At 37.9% G+C, this 20,385-nt stretch overlaps 1 protein-coding gene across 1 annotated transcript in view; it reads left to right on the top strand.

Moving 5' to 3' along the window:
- The window catches only part of NSD1 (nuclear receptor binding SET domain protein 1), a 134,413-nt gene that overhangs the window by 106,603 nt on the left and 7,425 nt on the right, over positions 1–20,385 (top strand). The window contains 8 exon segments of the mRNA XM_024745593.1: positions 1,859–2,015; positions 3,308–3,513; positions 6,435–6,547; positions 10,653–10,922; positions 12,542–12,658; positions 13,951–14,092; positions 18,414–18,520; positions 20,074–20,278. Of these exon segments, the coding sequence (XP_024601361.1) occupies positions 1,859–2,015; positions 3,308–3,513; positions 6,435–6,547; positions 10,653–10,922; positions 12,542–12,658; positions 13,951–14,092; positions 18,414–18,520; positions 20,074–20,278 (1,317 nt within the window).

The raw sequence follows: 20,385 nt of genomic DNA, 5'->3' as shown, positions 1-20,385 counted from the left end.
TCTTCTGTCCAGATTTCTTTTCATGCCTTCTTTGAAGGCCTAATTCAAATGCCTTATTGTACATGACATATTTCTAGTTGTCATGAATGTCAGCTTAGTAAAAGGAAGATTTTTCTACCAAGGCCATGTAGTTGGCAAATTGTTATTAATCAAATTTTGACTCAGCAGATAACTAAGCATAGAGAGGAATGTTGTAGAAGGTATCCCATTATTGGGGCAGTCACTTATGTGACTCTGTGTCACTCTATGTCCCATGCAAAGATTGTTTACCTCATCCACAAAATGCACAAAAATAGCAAAATATGACTTTGAAAGCATAGAGTACAGGCTATATGTATTGAGTAAACAAGTTCTTGGAACTTGTAGCAACAGACCTTCTTCCCAAATGAAACCTCACTCTGAATCTGAGGTGTACAATCTCCAACACAGGTAAAAGGAGAGCTTCTCTAGTTGAAGCAGGAGTTGGGTCTCAAAAGCACATCCCTGTCCCCAACAAAACAAAACAAACAGAGGCTGTTTAAACACCGCAAAGCTTGTTTTAAGAGCCTACTCTTGATTATTGAGAAAAAGAAAAGGCACTGTAGAAATCGTTTAAGGATGGGGTGTCAGAAAATTAAGTTTTTCGTAGGTTTTTATGAGGAAAGAGAAGCACAGTGAAACCAAGAAGATAGACATGAGTATATACCTTGCTTATGACTTTATCCCTCACTGTCTCTTCAGGATGAAACTTGAAATTACGTGCTTGAGTCTAGCATGTTTGAAGCATGCTCATTTCTGGCATAAATAAGGCATTTATTGTATTCCTTAAATGTGAAACCTCTTTACCTGAAATTCTTTATTATCTGCAACCATGAGGATTTCAGATTCAGATATGTAAATTGAGGCACTTTGGGTAAAAATCTTTTAAGAAGTGGAAATTCATCATCACTGCAATATATGTAATTAATCTGGTATCCGAAAACTTGGATGGAGAGGGTAGATCTTATACCTAACTGAAGTTTAGGCTACAAAGAACATTAGTACCTGTGATTTTTGTCACCAGTAAATTTTGTTGCACATATCTTGAAGTCTTGTTTCCAATTATTACTACTGCTACATACTCTTATTTGTGCATTACAAGGAAACATATATAACTCTTAATCTCTTGTTCTAACATTCTGATCATTTTAATATAATCTATGTTCTTTTGTGTATTATGTTTATGCATTTATAAATGTTATTCTGCAGAGGGCCTTTAGGTGTTGTGAGAGTGCCAAACAAAAAAGATTAAAATGTAATTTCAAAAGAGGGAAGGAACTGGCCTTGTGGAGACTACTTATGTGTCAGACACTACTAGGCAATTTATTTAGCTTAGTTAGTTCTCAAACAGGTGTGATTATTTATTGTTCATTGTAGAAAATACCTTACCGCTGAAGAAATTAAAACTCAGCAAAGAAAGAGAATTCCCCAAAGTCATATGATCTTAGAGCTCAAGTCTGACATCAGTTAAAGCTTGTGCTCTTTATACTCTGGCATTGTGTATCATTGATATTCTCTTTATAGTGTGTTGTCTCTTAATGAAGAGGAAGAAGTGTGGGGTGTGTGTGTGTGTACATATATGACTTTTAGAGGTTTACTTCTGCCCTCATTGCCCTAACCTAATTTTGCCAATAAGGGTAAAATCTGACAAACCCCCAGGGGTGTGGTTCAAGTACATTGGAGAGGGAATACTCTTGCAGAAAAGTCTTTCTGAATAATTAAATTACTAAGCCCTTGGCTGGGAGATAAATAATTGGTTAGGAGCTGAGCAAGAGCTGTTTCAGCTGGGTCCTTATATGCAGCCTTGTGATGCTAGTGCCAGATTTTTTGATTCCCACAGGAGGCAGCCTTCTGTGCTGTGATTCTTGCCCTGCTGCTTTTCATCGTGAATGCCTGAACATTGATATCCCTGAAGGAAACTGGTATTGCAATGACTGTAAGGCAGGCAAAAAGCCACATTACAGGGAAATTGTCTGGGTAAAAGTTGGACGATACAGGTAAGTAAGCATGAAGGAGACTGGCACTTATTTCTTTTACCAGCCTCTGTTTCTTGTGCTTAACTGTTTTTTAAAAATGGTCTGATTAAACAAGGTTCACCCCCTCCCCCATTAATTTTCCATTATAGAAGAAAAAGACTTTGCTTTATGTTTTGCAATTATAGGAATAATATATGTCCTCTGTAGGAACTTTATGAATTAAAACAAACCCATAATCTCACAAACAAGGAAGAGACATCGCTAACATTTTGGCATATTTACTTGCAGACACACCAGTACATGCACCTTCAACATAATTAATTAGCCTTATCGTTCCTTGTACCCAGTTTTGTTTCTTGCTTTTTCTTTTTAAAATTATTTTTATTGGATATGGAATGTACAAAAAATATTATAACATGCTTGATTTTAAAGAAACACTTGTGTATGTACCTCCCAGTTAAAAAAAATAGTACTTTACTGGCACCTTGTACTGCATTTTATGTTTTTTATTTCTTTGCCTGGTTATATAGGTTTACCACATGTGTGTTTTGTTCTGTATGTTTTAGATCTTTATATAAAGGAATTGTTGCTGTATTTTCCTGCAGCTTGCTTTTTTCATTCACTGTTACGCTCCTGAGATGTATTATGGTTAGTGCAGTGCTCTAGCTCATTCGTACTTCACTGTTCTACAGTGTTCCTTTATATAGTCATACAGTGTGGTGTAGTTATTTATCCATTCTCACATTCACGTTTGGACTATCAATATTTTATCAGTGTTTCATGATGTACATGCATGGGAGCTTCTCTAGGCCATTCTCAGGATAGAATAGCAGGGTCAGGGTTTCCAGCTTTAATAGCTAATGCCAAATTGTCTTCCTAAAAGTCGTTGTAGTAGTTTCCTTCTCAAAGGCCAATTTGTATTTCATTGTATAGTGTTTGTCGTTCCCTTACTGTTGAACATTTAAAATTTTTCCAGGTTTTCATTCTTACAGATAATACTTCAATGGACATTATAGTCATAAAGTTTTGTTCATATCTCTAATTATTTCCTTTTATAGATTCCTTGAAGTAGAACAACAGTCTAAGGGAGTGTGTGTGTGTATATTTGAGCATGTGCGTGAGAGTGGGCATCTTCAGCCTTCTGGCACATACTGCTTGTTTCTTCTCTAGTTAGATTGTAAGAATGCTCTGGGTTGGACATTAATGTGGGTTAGAGAGACATTGCTTTTCCTCATTCCTGTCCCAAAAGTAGGATTCTTTTTCATTCCTTGCAGCCTTCTAGAGGTTTCCTTCCTTCTTTTCACCTTTCCCAGGTGGTGGCCAGCTGAGATCTGCCATCCTCGAGCTGTACCTTCCAATATTGACAAGATGAGACATGATGTGGGCGAGTTCCCTGTGCTCTTCTTTGGGTCTAATGACTATCTGTGGACTCACCAGGCCCGAGTCTTTCCCTACATGGAGGGGGATGTGAGCAGCAAGGATAAGATGGGCAAAGGAGTGGACGGTACATATAAAAAAGGTAACTTTATCTATCCTTTTTGTTTCTCAGGCCAACACAGACCTCTGTTGCCCACGTATCTGCTATCTGTTAGAATTGTATGTTTTAGAATTCATATATGCTCCGTTAGCAGCTATGTTCTGCCTTCCGGGGCAGTATGTGGCTGTGGCTACAGGATTTTACAGAGAAGTTGACCCATGTAGTTCATTAGTTTTGAACCTAACCTTTACTTAACTAGAATTTCCTTAAGGGAAGTTCCTTATCTTACCAATTCTGTTTTGTCAGTGTCTCATCAGGTGGGTACCAGAACTTTGGAACTGTTTTGTAGAATAAACACTACAGTTTGCAAGGCAAGGGCTAGAATATCTAGCAGAGCCACATTTGTTCCAAAGAGGTGTTTGTTTGTTTGTTTAGTTTGTTGAGAAGAAATAAAATTCACCCAAAATTATAGAGCAACATAAGATGGTAAAGGCGCAAAGAGGTTTTTGTAAGCTGGCCTAACAGTGAAGGAGAGAGGGGGTATTTGAGTCCAGGAGGGGTTGACAGCATTCTCTCTGCCAATATAACGAGTAAGGGTTGCTTTGAGAATTCAATGAGATAATACAAAAATCATCCTGAAGGGCATATAGTTGGTATCCCATCAATGATAATTAGCTTCTTCCTTTAGCTGTCCTTTGAAAGGCAATACAGGTATCGCTTGTTATTTGAATATATTTGGACATTGAAGTATAAGATTTTGTTTGCATGGTGAGGTGAAGAGGGGATTTTTAAGCAAGTGAAACTTCCTGGTGAGGTGCCATAAAATTCTAAGCAGGTGAAACTTCCTGGATGGGGAATGAGAATGATGTCCATAAGGAAAAAGTTCAACAGAGGTTTTGTTGCCCTCATGTTATTTCAGGAGTCCTCACTTACCTGTTGACAGTGTGCTTTCTGTGCAGATATGCACTATCAGTACTAATACTACAGGAGTTTGGGTCTTGAGTCTTATAGTCTCAGGTGGTCAGGGACCAAATGACCACCATCTTTGCACAGAGCTGGCCACCGTCAAGGCTGGGGACGAAAGTGGAGTGTAGGCAATATCGTAAGTCTGAGCCTGCTGAAGCTCTGCAATTCTGCTCTTTCTGTACCTTGACCTTAGGCTGGCCTCTGCCTTCAAGGAACACACAGTTTTGTGGGGGAATTGGACACAGATACAGGTAGTCAAAATGCCATTCTTTTAGAGTGCTGTGGCAGAAGTGTGCATGGTATGCTGTGGGAGCAGACCAAGAGGAAGCAAAACAGTGCTGGGGAGCAAAGTTTGGAAGTCATGGATGGCTTCTTTCTTAAGTGATACTCTGAAGAAGAACTATAATAATGGTTACCAGTTGTTGATTGCCAAGACCCGTTCAAAGTTTGTTTTCTGCTTTAAGTCTTTGCAGCAACCCTATAAGTTAGATGCCATTATCTTTATCTTATAGATGAGGAAATTGAGGCACATAAAAATTAAATTTGGGGAATTCCCTGGTGGTCCAGTGGTTAGGGCTCCGTGCTTGCACTGCCAGGGGCCCGGGTTCAGTCCCTAGTCAGGAAACTAAGATCCTGAAAGCTGCGTGGCGTGGCCAAAAGAAAAAAAAGGTTAAATTTGTTGCACAAGGTTCCAGTGCCAGTAAGTGATAGAGAAAGGTTTCAAACTCTAGTATAGTTGGGCTCCAGAATCCAAACTCTTAACCCCTACACTGACTGTGAGGAAGTTAACAACTTAAATGTTGTAACAAAAAGACAGCCTATGTGAAAGCACACATTGAGTCGAACGTGATGAGTTAGTGACCTCCAAGTATTTGCTGTGGTTTAAGCACGGGGTTGGGGGAACACTGGACTGTTTTACTGAAAAGGTGGCTAAGTTACATGGTCAGAGCAGATTTTAGAAATCTCAATCTGACTAGAATGTCAGGACCCTAGAAAGTGAGAGGTTGTAGCCAGGAATGTCAGCGAGATGGCTGTTTTAGTAATTTCAGGCAGAGATAATGAGACTGTCACAGAGAATAGCGCATGGAGTCAAGAGGATGATGGGTACTAGATAGACATTAAGTAGATAAACTAGGTAGGACGTGCTGAATAATAGGGAATGAAGGAGGGAACAACTCCAGGCAACATCAAGTCTGCTAGATGGTGACAAGGAAATGGAGAAAGGGGTGTGGATTAGAGGGGAGATTTTCTTTAAAGAACTGGCAGAGCTTGGGGAAAACTACAGAGAGGAAAGTGGGAAAATTTGGAATTCTTTAAAGAGTTTTTAACCTGAGTCAAGAATAATGAATTAAAATTTTGTTTTAAGTGGAGAAGAATGAGATTAAGATTTTTTTCATACTTTTCAGACACTACAATCTTTTAAACATATGAAAGTTCAGGACTTGAATGCAGATTAGCTGCAAAGATCTATCTTTGTTTTAGGCTAATAACTGATATTTACAGAATGAGCTTTAGGAGAAGAGTAGGATAGGTGCTCTAGACAACAGGGAAGAAGGAAAGGAAAACTTCAAATTTTAATTTCTTCCAAAGGAACACAGCATGTTACCTGGACACCTAGGAGGCACATTATTTGTGGAAGCAGAAAACTCAGAACTGAGGAAAAAGGCATAAAGGCAGTGACTTTGCTGAGCAGATGCAGTCTAGTTGTTGTTAGGAGATGTTATATGTGGGCTTTTTCAAATTATTTAGCTTTGTTTTTTGTTTTAAGTTTTCCTCTGACACTGGTAGTCTGTATAGTGCCATTTAATGATGGATTATGTTTTATTTTAATGCCATATATGAACACTCTGGGGACTATAACTTACTAGAAAATAGAAATCATATATATGTCTTAGATTTTTGTCTAAAACGTGAATTTTCTCCAACTTAAAAGGGGGAAAAAGCGAAATAAGTAACACTACCCAGAGATTAAGTGACTGTGCTGTATGTTTTCTTAGCTCTTCAGGAAGCTGCAGCAAGGTTTGAGGAGTTAAAGGCCCAAAAAGAGCTAAGACAGCTGCAGGAAGATCGAAAGAATGACAAGAAGCCACCGCCTTATAAACATATAAAGGTGAGAAAAGACCTCAGGAGAGACCCTGTAATAACAGCTTGCCTGCTTCCCGCTCTGTTCATGAGGAGAACTGGAAGCGCAAGCACAGTTGCTTTTAGGTAGAGGTATGAGCTTGAAAGAAGATAAGAAAAAACTGCCAGAGCACCATTTCTAGCACATTGTGTACACTTTATAAAATTAGTTGTGTGTTGATACAGTGTTGTTCCTGTTGCTTTCGAAAGTCTTTTCATAAAGTGGATTGGAATAGATTCTGTTCACAGTCAACACCTTGTGGTTTGAAAGGGAAAAAAGAGCCTTGATAAAAAATGATAAATGGCCCTGAGATAGTGTGAATAATACACATGGTAAGTCTTCTCGTAATGGCTAATAGTAAAGATATTTTAGGTGGCCAGTATGACTAGGATTCCCAAGGTCACAAGAATACATGTTAAGTGTACCTGATGCTAGTGTACCTGGTAAAACAGTCATCATCATTTCTCATCTGGGTCCAGTAGACCCTTTATATTTTTATATTGTTAAGTCATTTTTATAAATACTTTACAGAAGTAAAAATAAAGGAATAGTGAGGAAAAAACTTATTCGGAATTTTAGTAAGTATTTACTGAAACCTCTTTTTTAAAAATGTTTTAATCAAGTTAGTTTTGGTGCTCAAATATCAGACCACAAATATATATATATTTTGTCATTAGAAAAGCATTATTTGTGCACTCATTGATTTTTTTTTTTTTTTTTGAGTTTCTGAAGTCTGAGATTTTCACTTAGAGATCAATTTTTAGAGTCTAGTGTGTTAAGTATGTCCCAAATATTCCATGGGACATACTTAAACTAAAAAACAATTTGTTTTTTATCTGACATTCAAATTCAGTTTGGTATCCTGGATTTTTACTTGCTAAATCTAGCAACCCTACTAAAAGTAGACTGAAAGATGTTATCTCCAGTCTTTTATACTTTCTGGAAAGATGATGTAGTACTTTGGGTAATGCAGTGCAGAAACTAAACTGTGACTGTTTCACTGTTGCATCATGTTTTTATGATTCTTTTTTATGATTTGTCTTTTTTAGCATAGTTGGCAATCATTGATGAGTAACAAAGAGTGATGATGAGTTAGTAAAGAATTATGAGATATAGGAAAAGTAAGAACACTAAAACTCCATAATAAAGATTAGATTTATAAAAGTCTAATGGACCTGCCTAGTAGTTGCAATATAGAATGAGTTTTTTTAATAAGTAAAGTTTCTTCTTGATTTTTGAAAGACCTCGGAGAAAGTGCCATAAAATATAAAATATCAATCCTTACGAATAGTTAAAACTGTTGGGAAAAAAACAAAACAAAACCTAAAATTGGGTCTAAATGGACCCTGATGGTAGAACTGAGAGTTAAATGGAGTTACTATGCATGGAGACATAACACTGAGGTGTAGTTCATCCTCAGAAAAAGGGAAAGTAATTTGTTTCCACAGTTGTAGATGTCACATATAGCAGAAGTTAGGCCCTTCAGGGTAGCCCGTCAACCGTATTGAACCTGTATATTGAGAAACCAACTAACGTCCCATACATGATCTAATCACAGAATTTAGACACCAACTTCTTTCCTCCACCTTTAAAACAAAAACGTATTTCCAGGAAAAAGATTTAGAATAGGAGTTGGCAAACTATGGTCCATGGGCCAAATCTGGCCTACTATGTATGGTTGGGAAAATTTGTTTTTTACAGACTATTTCCTGACACATGAAGATTTTATAAAATTCAAATATTAGTGTCCATAATTAAAGCTTTATTGACACACAGCTATGCTTATTCATTTACATATTGTCTATTGCTGCTTTCGAGCTATAGTGGCAGAGTTGAGCAACATGCACCAGAGATCTATGGCTTGCATAAGATAAAATATTTACTGTCTGGCCCTTTACAGAAAAAGTTTGTCAATCCCTGATCTAGAGCAAGTGTAAATACTACAATTACATATCTGTGTTGTTCTTAACTTAACCATGTGTGGGGTTTTGTTTTTGCTTTATGTTGTGTTAGGCAAGAAACTTATTTGGGATTAATAACAAGTTAGATCATATGTCAAGGAGGAATGATTGAAACATACCTTTATAGAGAGAAAAGGAGTAGGATGAAACTTTTTTTGGATGGCAGTGTGTCAGTCAGGTAAAGGTATTCACCTTGAATCAGAGGTGAATATTCAGATGCCTTATGTAGGACCTGTAGTCTCAGGTGATTGAGCTCAGCCCTTGTTTATGCCTTAGAATTTGCCTTACTCAGTAGGTTTGTGACTTCCAGTTGCATATGGTGAGGGTGTTCCTCCATTAACAAGTTAATACTGTTTATCAGTATTTTAAAGAAGCTGGGAAGAGATCTGGCAGTGAGACTTACGTCATTTTAAGTTGTTCTGGAGAACGTTTGAGGGCAGTATACTTCTACAAACAGATTATTCCCCACAACAGTCTTACAAGTAAAAGTGACTTGTCAAAATCATGCAGTTCCTGAGGAGTCAAATTTTATGTATAGGATGGGTTTTTGAAGACTCATGGTTTGACTGTTCCCACTGAAATAATATCAAGTAGGGGAGACTCATTTTTATTTTATTTTATTGAAGTATAGTTGATTTACAATGTTGTGTTAATTTCTGCCATACAGCAAAATGAGTCAGTTATACACATATATATATTCTTTTTAATTATGGTTTTATCACTCCTCTCCCTCTCCCTCCCTCCTTCCCTCTCCCTCCCCATCTCTCTCCCTCTCTCTCTCCCCCTCTCCCTCCCTCCCCAATTAGGGGAGACCATTCTTATAGTGCACAAATCCATCTCTGTTGTGGAACATCTATTTTTTTTTTCTCCACATTGTTGTTAGTATTTGTGAAAATTCTAATGGCTTCAGAATCACAGAAATTGTTTGGCCTCTATGTTTTACCACACTGGATTTTCACGGTGGTTTTCAGTACTAGCACCACTAAAAATGAATGCCTGGGTGACATTGCTATAGTCTATTAAAAAGATTTCAAGTTATGATAGTCAATAGTAAAATACATCTTCACAAACAGGACTCTGATTGCTCAGAGACCTTTTCATGTTAAATATCAGTTGAGAATGGTGATTTTTTTTTTTAATGTAGCAGCTAAAGTGGCGCCACCATGTGGCAATAGCAGAAACTCATTTTACAATTTACTTGGCTTACCAGCCTTGAAATTATGACTTTTTTTAAGAGATGAATTTTTAAAATTTGTGGTATTTACATTTTGCGTATCAAGTGAGGTTTTATTTTTATGTCAAATTGCCTAAATCTTTATTTCCTCCAGGTTTTTTTTTTTTTGGTTTTTGTTTTTTTGCTGTACGCGGGCCTCTCACTGTTGTGGCCTCTCCTGTTGTGGAGCACAGGCCCCGGACACACAGGCTCAGCGGCCCTGGCTCATGGGCCTAGCCGCTCCACAGCATGTGGGATCTTCCCGAACCGGGGCACAAACCCGTGTCCCCTGCATCAGCAGGCGAACTCTCAACCACTGCGCCACCAGGGAAGCCCTCCTCCAGTTTTTTAATTGTGGTAAAATACAGATAACATAAAAATTTTGATCTTAACCATATTTAAGTATACAGTTCAGTGGTATTAAATGCATTCATAACGTTTTGCAACCGTTGCCACCATCCATCTTTAGAACTCTTTACATTTTGTAAAACTGAAATCTATGCCCCAATAAACAGTAGCTTCCCATTTTCCCCTCCTCTCAGCCCCTGGCAACTATTATTCTGCTTTCTGTCTCTTTGTATCTAAGTAGAATCAGTATTTGTCTGTTTTGACTGGCTTATTTCATTTAACATAATATCCTCCGGGTTCATCCATGTTGTATATCGTGTGTCAAAATTTCCTTCCTTTTTAGGCTGAATGAGATTCCATTATTTTTACCACATTTTGCTTAAATTCGTCGGTGGACACTTGTGTTGTTGCCACATTTAAGTTATTGTGAATAATTCTGCTAAATCTTGATAATTCAGAATCATGTAAAATGTGGCATGTGACTTTAAAGGAAAGAAATCTGCCTTTCATAGGTCCTAAATTGTCTTGTGTTGACTTGCCTGCTATACTATAGTATGTGTTTCTACTCCAGGTGAACCGTCCTATTGGCAGGGTACAGATCTTCACTGCAGACTTGTCTGAAATTCCCCGTTGCAACTGTAAAGCTACTGATGAGAACCCCTGTGGGATAGACTCCGAGTGCATCAACCGCATGCTGCTCTATGAGTGTCACCCCACAGTATGTCCTGCTGGAGGGCGCTGCCAAAACCAGTGCTTTACTAAGCGCCAGTATCCAGAGGTTGAAATTTTTCGCACATTACAGAGGGGCTGGGGTCTCCGGACAAAAACAGATATCAAAAAGGTGAAGAAACCTATTCTTAATTTTCAGATTTTTTTTCTTTGCAGTTGCTTAATATGAGTAATTGTTCTTGATGAATATGATAAAATTGATCATGGAGGAAAATAATATTGTGTGAGGATTAACCTTATTTTTATGTCTTGCCAATCCTTCCAGAAATTAGAGGCTTGAAAATAGATGGTCTCCTTTATTTCTAAAGTTCAAGTATTGATCATGTTCACTATGTATGAGGATGATAAAAATGAGGGAAATTCATAGAGATACTGTGGCCTTGTTTGCTCGTTTGCGGAAATCCTGGAACCTGTAGTTAGGATAGTGAGAGCATGATACAGAGGTGTTAATCACCAACTAATAAAATAAAATCTGTTTTTACTGAGAGAAAAATAGGTTTGGGTTCATGGAACATGCAGGAGAAAAGGATTAGGTCTTCTCTAATGAAAATGCAGTAACATCTTCAACTTGAAACTTGGAAGGACCTGCAGGTTTCTAATAAATAGATGGTATTGTACAGTCTTTGAGTAGAATAAATTATATTTGACATTTTAATAGAATAAACCTTACTCTGGTTATACCTTCTGAAGAATTTTATTGAAGTTTGTTTCTAGGAAAGGAAGTGAATATGGGGTGGTCTATTTTAGTCATTTGCTAAGGAACTATTATATATTGCCTGTGTGTCAGGCATGTTGCTGTGTGATACAGTGCTCAGTAAGAGAGACATGGTCCATGCTTTCATACAGTTTACATTCTAGATGCGGAGAGACATTGAACAAGTAATCACCCAATGTGGAAACACAAAGGGTTCTGGAGCCATGTGGCGAAGGGCCTGAAACTAGCTTGTCTCTGAGAATTTTAATTTTGTTGTTGTTGTTGTTGCGCTGTCTTAGTTGCAGCAGGCAGGCTCCTTAGTTGCAGCTCAAGGGCTCCTTAGTTGTGTCACATGGGCTCCTTAGTTGTGGCATGTGAACTCTTAGTTGCGGCGTGCATGTGGGATCTAGTTCCCTGACCAGGGATCGAACCCGGGCCCCCTGCATTGGGAGTGTGGAGTCTTAACCACTGCACCACCAGGGAAGTCCCTGAGAATGTTTTAAATTGAGGCTTGAAACATAAGTAATTGTTGGCTTAGGCTGGTTGAGTGTTCAAGCATTTCAGGTAGAGGGGACAGCATGAGAGAAAGCCAGTATGACTATTGTATAGTGAGTCAGGAGGACAGTGATGTGAAATGTGGAAGGGCAGTAGGCAGGGCATGCTCCAAGGAAAAAGAGGATAGTTTAGTGAAATTGACTTTTAGGTTCTTGGACAGGTAAAGGGATCAACTATCCATATCACCATTATGGTGGAGATTTAGTTTACTTACTTTCATTTTGGTTGATCTTAAGGTGTATCCCAAGTTTTCTACTGTTGGCTGTGGTAGGAGTGGGGAGATGGTTCATATTTTCAAATAGTTGAAGAATCATATTTATATTATGTGGTTTCTTGAATAAACCTTTGTTAAAGTGACTAGTTAAATGTGCATGAATTGCTTTGGAGAATCTGTTGTTTTCATTAATTTTTAAAAATAAGGTATACCTGTGAACACAGTTATGCTTTTTGTCACTTAAGTCAAGAGCTATTTCTTGTTCCAGGGTGAATTTGTCAATGAATATGTGGGTGAGCTAATAGATGAAGAAGAGTGCAGAGCTCGAATCCGTTATGCCCAAGAACACGATATCACTAATTTCTATATGCTCACTTTAGACAAAGTAAGTAATGAAAAGTGTTATTTCCACTGTTACAAGATTGTGAATTAGTGTTGTCCCAGCTATAGTGTTCATAGGCATGTCATACACTGTCCAAAACAGTGTCTTTCCCCCATATTCATAGGGATTGCTTGATCAGGGTCCTGGAGTTAGGTAAGGTTGCTCATTTCTAGCTGTACATCCATGGCAAAAGGCAATACAGCTGCTTTTAGCATTATTTTTCAGTGTCCAACGTAAGTGATTATGTCTTTTAGTGTTTTTCCTGTAAGATTAAAACTTGAAGCCAGAAAAATAAATAATAATTCTTTTATTTTACAGATTGAGACACTGATTTGTTCGTATTTAATTAGTGCATTGAGAAGGTCATATAAATTGACTATAGAACTCAGCTTACAAACCCAAGTCAGCTCTCCAATTATTGGAATTTCTGATGAGTTACATGTCACTGGTGTCTAGAATTATATTTGGGATTTCTTTTTTTGTATGTGTGTGTTTCCAACATGTTTTATTTATTTATTTTAATTTTTTTTAAAAATATTTTATAGAAGTATATTTCGTTTACAATGTTGTATTAATTTCTGCTGTATAGCAAAGTGATTCAGTTATACATATTCTTTTGCATTATGGTTTATCACTGGATATTGAATATAGTTCCCTGTGCTATACAGTAGGACCTTGTTGTTTATGGGATTTATTTCTAATTTCAGCATCCTAATGTGTTTCGTTTCTGTGTATACTGAGATTCCTCTTTGTACCTGAGTATTACGTTCTGCTAGGTTCCTCTCCCCCACCCTCCTTTAACTTTTATAATAGACCTTTCTTGGTGTGAAACTTTGTATTTACCGAGTTGTACTTTTATGGATTGTGAGATTCTCACCTCAAGATACTCTTGATCTTCATTCGGGATGGGGTCTTGATGTCATTATTAAAATCTTAGGTGATTTCTGATGTGTAGCCAGGGTTCAGGACTACCTAATTTAGAGAATGGAACAAGCTACTATTTCTAGGATGGTGGTCCTCAAACTTTAGCATATATCATAATCACCTAGTGGGCTTAACACAGATTGCTGGGCCTCAGAGTTTCTGCTTTAGTATATCTGGAGTGCAACCCAAGAATTTGCATTTCTAATGGATTCCGAGGTGGTGATACTAGTGCTGGTCAAGGGACTACACTCTGAGACCACCCCTCTGGAAGAATCAAACTTTACAAATAGAAACTCTAGCTTATTTATTATCACTCTAATTTTAATCAATAATAGTAGAGGTCTGCTGAACAACATCTCTTGGAATTCTAGGATCGTATTATTGATGCTGGTCCCAAAGGAAACTATGCTCGATTCATGAATCATTGCTGCCAGCCCAACTGTGAAACACAGAAGTGGTCTGTGAATGGAGATACCCGTGTTGGCCTTTTTGCCTTGAGTGACATTAAAGCAGGTAAGAATCATTTAAGGATTCTGGAGCTAGGAATGGGATTTCAGTTTTTATTATCTAAAAATCCCATATGTTCTATAATCCAAAATGAGGTTGCAAATTCCCAAGGATACATAAAAGACTTTCCAGGTGGTACTTAGCATGTACCAGGTATTTTTTTTGTTGGTGGTGGTATGGTAAAATACATGTTACATAAAATTTACCATTTCAGCCATTTTTAAGTGTACGGTTCAGTGGCATTAAGTCCATTCACATTGTTGTTCAACCATCACCACCATCTATCTCCAGAACTTTTTATCTTCTCCAACTGAAGATACCCATTAAACCAATAACTCCCTCATTTCCCCCCTCCCCGAGCCCCGGGCAACCACCATTTTATCTTCTGTCTCTGTGATTTTTTTAGCTACTCTGGGAATCTCATGCAAGTGCAGTCATACAATATTTATTTTGTTGTGGCTAGCTCATTTTTACTTAGCATGATGTCTTCAAGGTTTGGGCATGGATGTTTGGGTTTTTTTTGTTTTTTTCTGGCCGTGCCACACGGCTTGTGGGATCTTAGTTCCCCGACCAGGGATTGAACCAGGGGCCACCACAGTGAAAGCACCAAGTCCTAACCACTGGACCACCAGGAAATTTCCTGGATGGTTTTAAAGGAATAAATTTCCAGACCTTTTCCATAGCTTTTATATGAACTCCTTAAAAATTGGTCTGCCTTAGGACTTTCCCTGGTGGCACAGTGGTTAAGAATTCGCCTGCCAATGCAGGGAACACGGGTTCGATCCCTGGTCCGGGAAGATCCCACATGCCGCGGAGCAACTAGGCCCGTGTGTCACAACTACTGAACCCGCGTGCCACAACTACTGAAGCCCGCGTGCCTACAGCCTGTTCTCCGCAACAAGAGAAGCCACCGCAATGAGAAGCCCGTGCACTGCAACGAAGAGTAGCCCCCGCTTGCCGCACCTAGAGGAGGCCTGTGCACAGCAATGAAGACCCCATGCAGCCAGAAATAAATAAATTTATTTTAAAAAAAAATTGGTCTGCCTTAGAAAGTGTTAGCAGTCCAGGTCTCCTTTTACAGTTGCCCTTCATCCACTTTATAAACCAAATATCCACCTCTTACCCATCTGAATTTTATGGTTTATGAGCCCAAGGCTAAGAAAAACAAAAACCCTCACCTCTTGGGTCTCAAAGAACTGGACATTTGGAGAATGCACAGCTATGTTGTGGCCTGCCTAGATGCCTATTACGTCTCTGAGAATTCAGAGTGTAGAAGTGAGGTAGTTGTAATCAGCACAATATTAAGATGTTTATTTGAATTGAAAGTAAACCTGATAGGGCTAAGAGGTTTGAAAGTAAAGTTATATGATGGATATTTTCCATCAATTAAAGGAGCTTAAAATTTAGTGTCAAGGTTTTGATGAAAAATTTGTAAGCATATCGTATATACATATACATATGACACCCTCTAAATTGCATGATTTTTAAAAATATTTAGACTTGTATAAGTTTGAATGTATGAGGACGTATATAATTTTTCAAAATAAGTTTTGCAGGAGTACTAGCAAAGCATTTTCAGGATCACTCTCCTAACTCAAAATGAGATCAGACTGGCCTGGGTAGTTTGTAATTGACAGTAGCGTAGTCCAATGACTTTCAAAGCAGAAATCCCATATGAGCATTCTGCTTTGCCCAGTCAGTGTCGTTTACCTCAGCAAACACTAATCAAGATAAAGTAATTAAAGAGCAATTTTGTCAGCTTTTTGTCTGTTGCCTTTTCTTTTTTTCAATCTGTGGATAACACCCAACACCCCCCGTCCCCCCCCCCAATATATCTGTTTCTCTATAATTTAATTATACTGCTGCCCAGGAGTCTTTTAGGCTCTTTAGAATTTTAAAGGCTCTGACAGTTTTCATATTTTAAAAGTTGAGCCACTGTTTTGCATTGCTTCACATAAAGTGTTTAATGATGAAAGTAACAATGCTTGAGCATCACTGTGCACTGTGCTCTATTGGAGTAAATGATAGTGATTTTTAAAATCAGTAAGTTGTATCAAATTTTTGGAATGGATGGCTTCAGAGTAAATTGGGTAGATTTCTGCTTTGTAACAGGAATTATCAAGTGAGTGTGTAAGAGCTACCATTTTTCCAATTCCAGACACTGTTCCAAGCATATTGTCTCATTTAATCCTTACAAAAGTACTGTAAAGTATTTGGTAGCATTATCTATGTTACTTGGATTCTTGGATCTGATATATCTCTCATTCTTTTCTCCATTTTTCTCTCTAACCACACTGGGGGAGGGAGGGACAGTGTTCCTCTGTATTAATTACTCAAATGCTAGCCATGTGACTTCAGTTCTTATCTCTGTCCTGACTGCTTTTAGTACCACACTTCTACTTTGAACTTTAGTCTGTGTCCGTGGGGATGGCCTCTTCTACCATGTCTAGCCACAAATTTCTCTTCTCCCATATTCATTCAGCTCAGGTAGAATGGTGTGGGAATTGACAGACCTTATTTTTGTCCTCCCAGTCTGCAAGGGTGGGATGGGGGAATTGAGACAGAATGTGCTCATTGCCATGCAGAGTGCCCATAGGAGCTTCAGCCTTGCGAATGGAATCAGAACTTTAAGCTTGCTCTCCTCCTTACACATCCAACCTCATGGGCTCTTCACATACCTGTTACTTTCTGTCTTCAATGTGTCATACTCACTCCTTGTTTATCTCTTCTCCAGTGCCATTTGCCATCCCCCAGATTGCAGATTATTGTATTTTGGACTGTTTTCTAGAATGGCTTTCCTGTATGCACACTGATGATACCTTCTGATTTATCTCCTTGTGTGGTTTTGTTTACATAGTGGATGCTGAGTGAGCAGCAAGTTATGCCAAGTATGTGGTTGAGTTGCACTGTAAGCACATTAAATATATGAAAATTCAGCTATATTTTTAAATAAGACTATTGTGAATAGAATTACCCATCATTCAGTACAATAAGTTCACAGTGGGGAGGGGAGCTGTGACCCTGCTGTTACCTTGGTCAGTCTTGGTTCCTACAGGCTCCTCACAATGTGAGCCTCTTACCAGGCCACAAGTGATTCTAGCATTTGTACCATATGAACTCCTAAATATAAGCCAGCTGCTTTATAATTTGCTCAACCAAATTAAAAAATAATTGTTTCCAATATTAGATGAAAAACTGTATATATTAATTAGTCTCACTGATAGAAGATTTGTCATTCTGCAAAAGGAAATCTTCCTAAATTTTGACAATTTTGACTGAACAATTATCACTTTGTACATTAACGGTAAGCCATGACCCCCACCCAGAGATAACCTCTTTGTATGTCTGTATAAAATTCTTCTATTTGTTAGGCTTTCCCTAACATGCTTTGAGTTTGAATGTGTGATTTATTTGCTCTCAGTTTTGATGAAATGCACTTGTGACAGAAAGGGGACTTTTTATACCTTAAATTTGTACATCTCCTATTAAAGTTTACAAATTTCTGCTATGTACATTATGTCATTCTCAGTAAGCTTGTGAGATTGTTATCTGCATTTAATAAATGGACTCTTCGGCTCAAATAAGCCAGCTAGATTGTGGTGTAACTGGGATGTATAGCCAGGGCTTAGGTCTTGTGGTCTAGAGTTCTCTGGTATTATTCTGTATTGACATGTCTCTCTCCCTTGAGTGCTGCCTGGTAAGATGTACTCACCTTGGCACAGATGACAGGTTTCCTTCATACTTGCTTTCCCAGTGCCTGGCACATCAGTGCACCATAAATTGCTGTTTGTCTGTTTTTGGTAATGAATTAATATATTTTGAATCTGAATGGTTAGAAAAAAATAAAAAACAATTTGGGATTAACACATCTATAGTAAAAGTTATTTTAAATATTACTTGTTGGGACTTCCCTGGAGGTCCAGTGGTTAAGACTTCGCCTTCCAGTGCAAGGGGTGCATGTTCGATCCCTGGTCGGGGAGCTAAGATCCCACATGCCTCGCAGCCAGGAAACCAAAATGTAAAATGGAAGTAATATTATAACAAATTCAATAAAGACTTTAAAAATGGTCCACATCAAAAAAATCTTAAAAAAAAATTATTTGTTAAGTCATATAAGTTTTTCTGTTATTAAGTTATATTAGCTCATTAATAATGTTATATGATTAGGATTTATTAGTATGTTAATAATACAGTGTGATTAGAGTTAATCCTTTTAATCCTCTTTTAAAAATTAATCTGTTCTCTTGGAAGTCTGCCTTTTGTGATTAATAGAGAAATAATGTAATTAAAGCCATAGATATTAATATTTTCATGGTCTTTTATGCAGGCACTGAACTTACCTTCAACTACAACCTAGAATGTCTTGGGAATGGAAAGACTGTTTGCAAATGTGGAGCTCCGAACTGCAGTGGCTTTTTGGGTGTAAGGCCAAAGGTACCTTTTAAACGTAAAGCTGTAAAATAGGAACCTGTAGATTACTTCCCATGTCTTTTATTGGTCTTAGTTGATCTTACATTTCCTAAGAAAGATTCTCAGTCTCTGTCTCTCTTTTTGCCTTTTTAAAGATATCAAAGAATCTGATACTGAATTTAAGATTCTAAATGTACTATAAAACTGTAGATAAACATAGGACTTTTTTTTTTTTTTTTTAAGGACCCTTAATCTTAACCATGTACCAGTATAAACTTTGTTGTATCTTACTTCCTGGTTTTTTATGTGTACTTTAACTGAATTATAATTCTATAACTGTTAAGAATTGTTTATAATTCTTAAATATTATACATTTTTTCCTTGCTGTTACATAATTTTCATAACCATCGTTTTTAGTGACTGTTTAAATTTTTATATAATGGATGAACCATAATAGATGAACATCTGGATGCTTCCAGATTTCTCTGTCGTAAGTAACAGCATGCTGAAAATTGAAATTTAATTTTGATGCAAAGTAGACTACACCGTGACTCCAATTGGGTATTTCCCATTATGCTTGTTTGATTGTGAAGTCAACATTAAGAACTGAAAAATGCAAATTAGCATGGAAACCACTAGCTAAAGAGGGTAATCATTTTGAGCTATAATAAATGAAGAACACCCAGTGATTATTCTTTTATTTATTAAATAAGAAAATTTATATTGGATTTTGTATTTTGTTTAGTTAGTTGGTTAAATGGTCTTGTTCCTTAAGATGTGCGGTTGACTTAGTCCCTATAAATTAAAATAGTAACAGAGTTTAATGGTGTTAGGTGCACTAGGGATGTCAGTTTCTATATCTTTAGGGTCTGTGTAGCATTTCACACATGAATCAGTGAAAGGGAAATTCGGGAGCAGAAGTTTAGAAATGGGAGGAGATCACTGTGGGCTGGATTGGTCCTGGATGTTCCTAGGCCGAGATAAATAATGCGATGAAAACCATGCATTTTGATGACCAAGTGTGGTCTGCAGGGAGCACAGAGTAGACCTGCGGGCTGCACCAGGATCTATCTTGGGGAGTGGTGGACATGAACCTAAACTGACTTAGGTAAAGATGCATAGCTTGTCAAGAGCAAGGGCCACAAATTAGTTTTCTGTGTCTTCCTAGCACATGGCTCATACTAAGTGCTCAGTGAAAGTTTGTTGAATAAGTTAAGAAATGTGTGTGACACACACACCCAGAGAAGTCTTCCTTAGTTTTTGAAATTAGACAAACATAAGAATAAAAATAAAACTTACTGTTAAAGGATGACCTTTAATACCAGTCTTGTGTGTCAACAGAAAGCACATTTCTCTCTTAATTCGCTCAAGTGGTAGGAGTAGTTGATACCAGATAAAATTCGTGCTACCATTTATTGGGTACCTATGATATGCCCAGTGCTTTTCCTGCATTTTCTCTTAACTTCACAGTAGTCTATGAGGACTGTGTCTTCCCAGAGGAGAGTCTGAAGCTCAGAGAGGATAGTTAACCTGGTCAAGATCATACAACTAATGTGTCAACAATATTTGACCTCTAGAATCAACCCATTGCCACAGAGGAAAAGTCAAAGAAATTCAAGAAGAAGCAACAGGGGAAGCGCAGGACCCAGGGTGAAATCACAAAGGAGCGAGAGGATGAGTGTTTCAGCTGTGGGGATGCTGGCCAGCTCGTCTCCTGTAAGAAGCCAGGCTGCCCCAAAGTTTACCATGCAGACTGTCTCAATCTAACCAAGCGACCAGCAGGTTGGTGCCAAAATCCATTTAGAGTTCTCCTTGTTCTCTGCCAGAATTCTCAGAGCCCTTTGGTCTTCCCATGCATAGTGTTGAGAGGTGTCAAAATAAATGACAAC

This window comes from Neophocaena asiaeorientalis, unplaced genomic scaffold, assembly GCF_003031525.2.
Source record: "Neophocaena asiaeorientalis asiaeorientalis breed wild unplaced genomic scaffold, Neophocaena_asiaeorientalis_V1.1 scaffold292, whole genome shotgun sequence".
Lineage (NCBI taxonomy): Eukaryota > Metazoa > Chordata > Mammalia > Artiodactyla > Phocoenidae > Neophocaena > Neophocaena asiaeorientalis.
This window is presented reverse-complemented; position numbering and strand designations above follow the sequence as displayed.